The following is an 8736-nucleotide window of genomic DNA, read 5'->3' on the forward strand; positions in this document are numbered from 1 at the left end:
CACGCCCTGGCTGACGAACAGGAGTCCGCTTCTCCATGGCAGCGGCGCTCTGGCCTGCGGGGTGCCCACAAAATGGTTGTTGAAATGCCTATAAAAAAGAGGAAGAAGTAGAAAAAAACAAATACTTGAGTCATTGACAGGTGGGACCTATTGTCCAAGTCAGCATATTGTCCACATACGCACGCCATGTCAGCCCGACATGCGGGTCCAACTTGTCAGTTTCGCTGTTTTCACGACCAAATTCCGCCGTCAGTGCTTCGCATTACAGATTAGGCCCATAATGTGGTGGTTTGGGGTAAATAACTCTCACTGCGATGAGATGCGGCTGCGGTGATCTTATCGTTCCTTTGTAGACCTCCCCGAAGCTCCCTTTGCCCAGCAGTTTCTCGAAGCCATTGGTGGCCTGGTAAAGCTCCTTCCAGCTGAATGCTCTTACGCTCGAGCTCAACAACCTCTGGCTATCTCTGTTCCTGATGAGGTAATGATGTGCCAGAAGGCCACCGACTGTGATCAAGAAAAGAATGCCCAAGCAAATGGCCACAACCTTGTAGGCCAATACATTTCTCATTCTCGCCGACGTGATCAACTGAGAATTCCTTGTCCGCACCTTGATCAGCGCCTTTGTCGTCAGGTTGTTTCCCTGCCGTCCGTACGCGAGTGCCCCCAACTCCGCACAGTCAGACCCACCGATCATCAGCGCGGCCACGCAGAAGCAGTCGCTGAGGCAGTAGTCCCGGCATTGCTCCTCCGAGACTGACGGGAACTTCTTGTAGTATATTGACACCTCCCAAGTTGTGTTTGTTTGGCAGCTCTACGAGCGAGAACTTGTCGGGGCTGTTCTGCTCGCCAGAGCTCTGCGGCTCCAACTCTGGCGTGCAGCCGCTGTCGCTGTGCTGCGCGTCGATATAAGTGTACCCGCTCGGGCATAGGCACTTGAGCCGTTCTTTGGTCTCCACGCAATAAGACCCGGGGCCGCACATGCCTTGCATCCGGGTCGTCTTCATCTTGCAGCCCCCTTCACTGGGGAGCGTGCCTGACACGGTCCAAGATGTTGTGTTTTCGCGGCCATCACCATTCTTAGGGTGGACGTAGGCACGGACGATGCCGTCGGGGTCCATCCTGACGAACTGGAAGTAGTTCCTGCCGGCGGCGACGGGAGAAATCAAGCTGTAGACGGTGCCATCGTAGAGTGTGTAGCTGAGGTTGCCACGCTCGTCGAAGGTGATAGTTGTGTTGCCATTGGTGCCGTTGGTGCGCGTATCCCAGTATGCATTTTCCAATATGTCACCGGTGAAGAGATCGACGCAGAGGACGACGTTACCGTCGTTTTGGGCAGCCAGGCTGAACCGACCGGTGGTGAACTCTGTGTCCGCGCGCTTGGAGAAGAGAAACCCCTTCCAAGATTGCCCCGGCAGGAGCGTGTCTGTCGGGAACCCAAAGCTCTCCCAGAGCACGCCACCATCTCCGAGGAACTGGACGTTGCCGGAGTCTCTTAGCACGAGGACGAATCCACGCTTCATGCTGGGGGTCGGGGCCTTCCACAGCTCTATGCTGCCGTCGGTGAGCGTGAGCTGGCCGTCGGCCGGGACGCTGAGGACGGACCGCGCCGTGGCGTTGGGTGTGGCGCCCATGGAGGACGCTTTCGCAAACCACACCACCGACTGTGGGGAAGAGTTGCCTTCACCGAAGCGGAACCATGTGGCGAGGAGGAACTTGGTCGGATCGGAGTCGTGGGCGCGGAAGCCAAAGGCAAAGTCGCCGGACGGACTGGTGATGTAGTCGGGTGGCATCAAGGTGCCCCCCGCGGTCAGATTGGTCCGCGCCACAGCCACCGGGAGCAAGCGAGCTTGTTGCGCCAGCATGGCAATCAAGCTGGCGAGCCGGAGGAGTGGAAAGCTGGGCAGCGCCGACATGATGACCGCAGGCCACAGCTTCGTGCCGAGCATGCAGCGTGTGTTGCTCTGTTGCCTTAGTGCCGCCTAATTGCATAATATACAACTTGGTCTTGTAGTGCTTCCATATGTCTTCATCTTCTCTGTTCACTTTATCAAATTGGGAGCAGACACGTTTGTCTTACTTCTTCAGTGATTTATCGGTCTTGCTTCCTTTAGTTGGATGACTTTTTCAAACCGTGATTTAGTCCTCTCTTTGCATATTTAAATATCCCAGGTGCAGATATTTCCAAGAATTGTCAATCAGTCTTCATCTGCAAGAGAGCGACGGCAGTAGGTGGAGTCCATTGGCTCGGTCTTGCACCGCATGGGGAGAAGAAACTTGAGCGCCAAATTCGGTTTCAGCGCAAGCTCTGTTTTCCTTCTCAGCAACAGGCTCTGTAAGGGACTGGTACACAGAGGATGGACCTAGTATGTTGTAATCACTTTTGCACCATCCTTCTCTGGCTTAAATTTGCTGAAGGAAATGGCACGTCTTATCTGATTGCGACTTGAGTAATTAAGTAATTAACGATGCATGACTTCCGGGACCAATCCTTTTTTTCTGTTCGTTTATTGCAGAACAGGCAGGTGCTTTACCTTTTCAGTAAGAAAAAAAAATCAACATGAACTATTGGTAATCTCTGTTTCTACTATGTATCGTTGACTGTTTTTGTCTACAATGTTTTCTGTCCATCTGAATTCTAGTCTACTGATTTGCCTGAAGAATAATTTATGGTTGCAGCTATGCTGGGTTCGTAAAGAAAGAACTGTCAACATAATATTTCTGAGTGCTGTAGAATTTGTAGGAAGTTGTGTATATGGTATGACAATTGCTATTGTGTTATTGTGGAATATTGGGGTTTTATTGATACTATTGCAAAGAAACACAGCTCTGGGAACAAATTTGTGTGAGAAGACAAAAGTAGAGCAATTTCAATCACCTGTGTAAAATAGCCTTTGGAACCTCAAAATCTACTTGATCTATTTGATTTCTAGATACTCTTATTTGTATTTTCTGGAAAGATTATTGATATGCAAAGTCCCCAGTCCGTTTGCTCGTGTCTTCAGCAAGAAGAATGTTGGTTGTCTTAGATCTCGGTGGATTGCAGTGGTTGCCAGTGGTGAAGATATTCTATCTGCAGCAACCCACATCCTCAAGGCAAGGCTCACTATGTTGTTTTCAGACTAGCTTGGTGAGCACCTCATATCATCACGCGGACTAATAAGCATCATTCTGCTCGTTCGTTTCAGAGCTTTCTGAAGCATAGGGATTTAGAACAAGGGTTTTCAGTATTTCTAAATTTCATTTTTTAACTACAGTATTAATTACCATTCTTATTACTGGCAATGTACTGTCACGCTTGGTGATAAATTCTGGATTTATTGATGGATGGATAAATTCTGGGATTTTTAACTCTATTCTCTCTTCTCAATTAATGATGCAAATCTTTTGCCTCCGTTTAAAAATAAAATCTGGATTTATTGGACTTACATGCCTGCACAGACACCAAGAACTCAATATACTACTTATATCCTTCAATAAAGAAATTAACTACCTTTGTTATGCACCTCAAATCTTTTTTCTGATTTTCTCTATGGAATAAACCGTTTACTAGGCATGATCTGCATATTTTGATGATTCCTCAGTGGTCCTGTATTTTAAGCTGATGATCTGGCACCTTCAAACTTCCTTCGGAACATCATCTATTAAAAAATTGATGTCAATTTGAGAATTTTCCAACTTTGTCTTGTTAGATTTTGATTTTGGAAACTTATTAACACTGGAAGATCATACTCCCTCCGTCCCAAAATAAGTGTCGTTGATTTAGTACAATGTCAAAATACACTTATTTTGGGACGGAGGGAGTATATAATTTGGGACACCCACTGCAAGGGTTTCAGGCTTAAGCCGATACCATGTATAATGTATTCACAAACGTCATGGTGTTAACAAAGAAATATTATCTTCGCCGCTACAAACTGCATCAATTGCTCAAGTAACTAAATGTTCATTAGTTGCATGGGTGCTTTATTTTCTCTGATGTATCGGTGAATTGGCAAATATAAGGTATGCATCTCTGACTGCGCGCATCTCTGAAGCTGCATCCCTTATCAGCATTCGCTCCCTGGGCTGTTGCATTGAGCAGGATATGCCAACACTCATGACAGAAACCAAGCATTCCTCAGTTCTTGTTCGTGCAGTGCCGGTGTCGGCTACACCTGTATCATTTGCCTCTGTGTGTATCCAGATTGCTGGGTCTGCTATTTCCATGACTTTATCTGGAAGAGCGGCCTCAGCAAATTTATGCAGATTCAGTGAACCTTTGAACATGTCGTCTGTGGGACTTCTTCCAGTGAACATCTCAAGCAACAATATACCAATGCTATAAACATCGCCAAGAGGTGAGGCAGCAGATCCTTCCCCGTACTCTGCATATTTGCAGCCATGATTGATCATTAACCATATTTAGGAACATGAAACAGGCTAGGAGCGAAGAAAACAATGCAACAATGTTGCTAACCTGGAGCAATGTAGCCAATGGAACCTCGTACTCCTGCGGATCTAGTTGAATTCAGCATGGTTTGGCTTGCATTCTCAGGAAGAACTCTTGCTATGCCAAAATCTCCCACACGTGCACTCATGTCCTGTGCGAGAAGTATGTTGCTTGGCTTGATATCACAGTGGATGATTGGTGGTTGACAGTCATTGTGAAGATAGTCCAGTGCATCCAGGATATCAACGGCAATGTCCAGCCGCTGAGCCAGGCTGAGCGTACTGCATGGAGCCGGCTCTTGGGAGTTAGGATGAAGCCAACTGTCTAGGCTGTTGTTAGGCATGAGCTCAAAAACCAGAGCCTTGAACTCTTGACCTTGGGGGCTGATGCTTGCGCAACAGGTGATGATTTTTAGGATACATCGGTGACGCACTCTTCTCAATGCCTCACATTCAACCTCAAAACTCTTGGAAGATCCTGATTGTTGGGGATCAAGCACCTTTACGGCCACATTTGTACCTGTACCCTCATCATCCAAGGTGCATCTGTAAACAGCACCAAATCTTCCTTTACCAAGTAAGTTGGCATCTGAGAACTCGTTAGTTCCGTTTAAAATTGCTTGATAAGACACTCTCTGATGTTTGTCAATGGTTAAAGGTAGCATATGAAACTCCTTACTTTCTTTGAGCTTCCTGTGGAGTAACCAAACAATAACAATAACTGAAACTAGTAGCACGAGTGACCCTGTTACTGTGAGAGGTACTACAAGAGACTTTTTGTGATTTCTCACAGGGTATAAGGAGGAACATGAAGCCAGGTGAAGCTGATGTACTCCACCACACAACTTACTGTTTCCCTCGACCGATTCATAGGTTAGGTTTCTAAAGACGCCCCCACTTGGCACTTCACCTTCCAGATTATTGAACGACAAATCTAGCACCGACAGCAACGTCAGATTTTGTAGAACAGCTGGGATTGGCCCAGACAAGTTGTTCTGTGCCAGATACAACTCTTTCAAAGTGGCAATTCCAGCGAAGGTATCGGGAATCGTACCGGACAACTTGTTCATTGACAAGCTTATCGTGGTGAGCCCCTTTATATTCTTCAGATTTGTTGGTATGCTTCCTTCAAATGAGTTATTATGCAATAACAGGTATTGCAGGACCGTGCAGCTCGAGATACTTTCAGGTATCTTACCGCTTAACTGATTTCCTGATAGTACCAACCAATTAAGGTTAGTCAAGCTACCAACCTCTGATGGCAAGGGTCCAGAAAGGGAGTTGTCTGACAGGTCTAGTTGTATAGAAAGCGAAGACAGTTTGAAGATCTCTCTGGGAATGGAGCCATTCAGGCGATTTTTGGATATATCCAGAATGTTGAGGTCCTTGAGTCTCCCTAGGCTCGCTGGGATTGGTCCTTGCAGGTTATTATTGTACGCGAGTATCCAGTTCAACTTGGTGAGATTCCCGACAGATGTTGGCACGAGGCCTGACAAGGCATTGTTGAACATGAAGAACATGACAAGGTTTGCTAGCTTCCCGATGCTCTTTGGAATAACTCCTGACACGGAGGTATTTGCTACCTGCAGCACCTTCAGGCCTGCCAGATTGGAGATGTCTGAAGGGATTTCCCCTGAGATGTTGTTGTAGCCTATGAAAAGCTTCTGGAGACTTGTTGAGAGGTTTACGACTGAACCTGGCAGCTGCCCTCTGAAGGAGTTGTTGTCGAGGGCCAGATACTGTAGCTGGGTGCAGTTTGCAAGTGAATCCATGAACTCCCATCCCCTGCTGTTGTCTGCTTCAAGCCTGTTGCCAGCCAGCTCCAGGTACCGCAGATCCTGCGACCTCCCCAGCGTGCGAGGCACGTAGCCGCTAAACTGGTTCCACCCGAGGCGAAGCGTCGCGAGAGAGGAGAGGTTGGTGACTGAATGAGGGATGGCGCCGCTGAATCTGTTCCGGGACAGGACAAGCTTTTCCATGGCCGGGAGCCTGTCGCCGATGTCGGCAGGGATGCTCCCTTGCAGCGCGTTCCCCTCAACCTGAAGGCTCGTCAGCAATGACAGGTTGTAGAGAGAGCTTGGGAGCGTACCGGAGAATCCGTTTGCAGAGAGATCAAGGAGAGAGATGCTACCGAGGCCTCCAAGTCCTGGTGGGATCGAGCCGTCGAGCCGGTTGATGGAGAGATCGAGGTGTTGCAGGGACGACAGGTTGGCCAGCGACGCCGGGACGGCGCCCGTGAAGCTGTTGTTCGTCAGCGAGAGCTTCTTCAGGTTGGTCAGTGTATCGCCCAGGCTGGACGGGATGAGGCCACCGAGCTTGTTGCTGCCGAGGACCAGGGCCGTCATGCCGGTGCAGAGGCTCATGTTGTCAGGCAGCATGCCGGAGAGTGAGTTATCGCTCAGGTCAAGCGTGTGGAGTCGGCGGAGGTGGCCGAGGCTCGCCGGGATGCTCCCATGGAACCAGTTGAAGCTCAGGTTGAGCGTCTGCAACGACGTGAGGTTCCCAATGGCCGCCAGGAGCGTCCCGGCGAGCCCACGGGAGGACAGGTCCAGAGCCACCACCCTGCCGCTGCTGCCGCCACAGGTCACGCCCTCCCAGCTGCAGAAGCTGGTGCTGCTGTTCCATGAGCTGAGTGGGCCGGAGCTTCTGCCGCTCGTGATACCCGCCTTGAAAGCGAGTAAGGCGGCTCCATCATCATCACCATGGTTGCTAACACTGTCCCTCGCCGCGGCGATCACGAGGGCGAAGAGGAGGGACGACAAAAGCAACCTCACGGCGCGCATCCCGGCCATTTCTTCGGTTCGGTTTCGAACGTGGCAGTGGTTTGGAAGGTAGCAGAAGCAGCTGAATTCAGCAGGGCGAGGCTAGTAACCCAGGTGGCATTTTGGCTGATTTAGTCACAGAGGGGAGAGGTGTCACTTTCTTCCTCTCTGCCTTCTTTTTCTTCAGTTTTGACTTCATTGTCCTCTCTGTGTCACTAACGTGCTCACAAGTGATCACTTTATGTTGCTCTCAAGTCTCAAAGTGTCCACTTTCTGAAGCAAAAGATTCAACGAGGGTGTTGACACGGCATTTCTTTCCGATCAGGAAACTTCTCGCCATTTTCTTTTGAGTAGGTGGCACCAAATTTATTTTGTTCAGTCTATTCTGTTCCAGTCCCCACCAAAGTTCATATATAATTTCCAGCGCGTGTTCATAATTTCCGGTGATGTTGATGTGTGTTATCCCTGCACAAGTACAGAGTGCTCTGTTTCCTTGTTCCCCAGGTTTGTGAATGCCTTTAATCTCCAAAGTACGAAAAGAGAGAGAGAGAGAGAGAGCTGATTATTATCACCCTACTTACATCATGCAATGGGTCATGGGGTAGATCATTTCCTGCCTGAAGTCATCGTAAATTCTGTGTAAGACAGTAGAAGTGTAGAACATTTCATAATTATAGAAAGTGAGAGGGGTGGGACTTGGATACATAACTGTGTTATTAGCATTGAGCAATAAACATATTATATGCTTGACTTAACCTTTTTTTTTGTTCAAGAGCAGACCAAACGGGGAGAAGCGAAGCCCTGTTGTTAAGGAGACTCGGAAGGCATGGGAAGCCAAACCCACGGATATTGTGCAGGTTAGCAAAATCAAACTATCATAGTCTGTGTTTTGGTTGCTGGATTTATATGGCTAGTAAATGGCCTGGTAGATTTTTTTTATTTTCTATTTGAAGCAAACCTGTAGGAATTTCTTCCCACGGAGATTTTTTATAAATTCTATAAATAAAGTATATAAAGTTACGTACAAACTAGAAGAGGAAAAAACTATGGCCTGCGAGGAAAAAGAATAAAAAGAGTAGCGTACAACAACATCTGGTACAATTGTTGTGTGGAATGATATGCCTAATTATTGTTTTACTGCAATAGGTTTTGCTCTGGCAGGTGTTACTAGTAACGAAACACTCTGCTTTCTCAAGTAAAAAACCAGATCCGGCTTTTTATAGGTTAATTTTTTTGCACATTAAGAAAATCACGAATTTCAAAAAATGTGCATGAATTTTGGAAAAATTTGAAAATTCATGAAATAAAACAATTTACGACTTTGAAAAGTCCATGAATTTTTAAAAAAAACTTTGCAAATTTGAAAAAGGTTGCAAATTGAAAAATGAAACAAATAAATGACTGAAAAAATCACAAGAGGAACTGAAAAAGATTTGAAAGAAAGAACACAGGAAAGAAAAAACTGCACGCGGAACAATCTAGAATGTTCACAAAACCGGATGGAAAGGGTGTTCAATCTTACCTCTAACATGACCCAGTAGGTATA

General features: G+C 47.2%; 1 protein-coding gene and 1 pseudogene across 1 annotated transcript; both read right to left on the reverse strand.

Annotated features, from left to right (window-relative positions):
- Positions 1-3: 3 nt before the first annotated feature.
- On the reverse strand, positions 4-2407 carry LOC125528612 (annotated as a pseudogene).
- A 1426-nt stretch (positions 2408-3833) lies between these two features.
- LOC125528613 (probable LRR receptor-like serine/threonine-protein kinase At3g47570) lies at positions 3834-7515 on the reverse strand. Its single transcript, XM_048693059.1, has 2 exons — positions 4457-7515; positions 3834-4364 (listed from the first exon to the last, which is right to left on the reverse strand). The coding sequence occupies exons 1-2, from the start codon at positions 7218-7220 to the stop codon at positions 3964-3966; spliced, it is 3165 nt and encodes a 1054-aa protein (XP_048549016.1). The 5' UTR covers positions 7221-7515; the 3' UTR covers positions 3834-3963.
- Positions 7516-8736: the final 1221 nt, after the last annotated feature.

This window comes from Triticum urartu, unplaced genomic scaffold, assembly GCF_003073215.2.
Source record: "Triticum urartu cultivar G1812 unplaced genomic scaffold, Tu2.1 TuUngrouped_contig_4994, whole genome shotgun sequence".
In the NCBI taxonomy this organism is placed as follows: Eukaryota; Viridiplantae; Streptophyta; class Magnoliopsida; order Poales; family Poaceae; genus Triticum; species Triticum urartu.

Excerpts from the sequence above, each read along its gene's own strand:
- LOC125528613 (XM_048693059.1), bottom strand. The coding sequence starts at position 7,220 with ATGGCCGGGATGCGCGCCGTGAGGTTGCTTTTGTCGTCCCTCCTCTTC. Across the intron at positions 4,365-4,456 it reads CATTGGCTACATTGCTCCAG|AGTACGGGGAAGGATCTGCT; the intron begins GTTAGCAACATT and ends GCAAATATGCAG.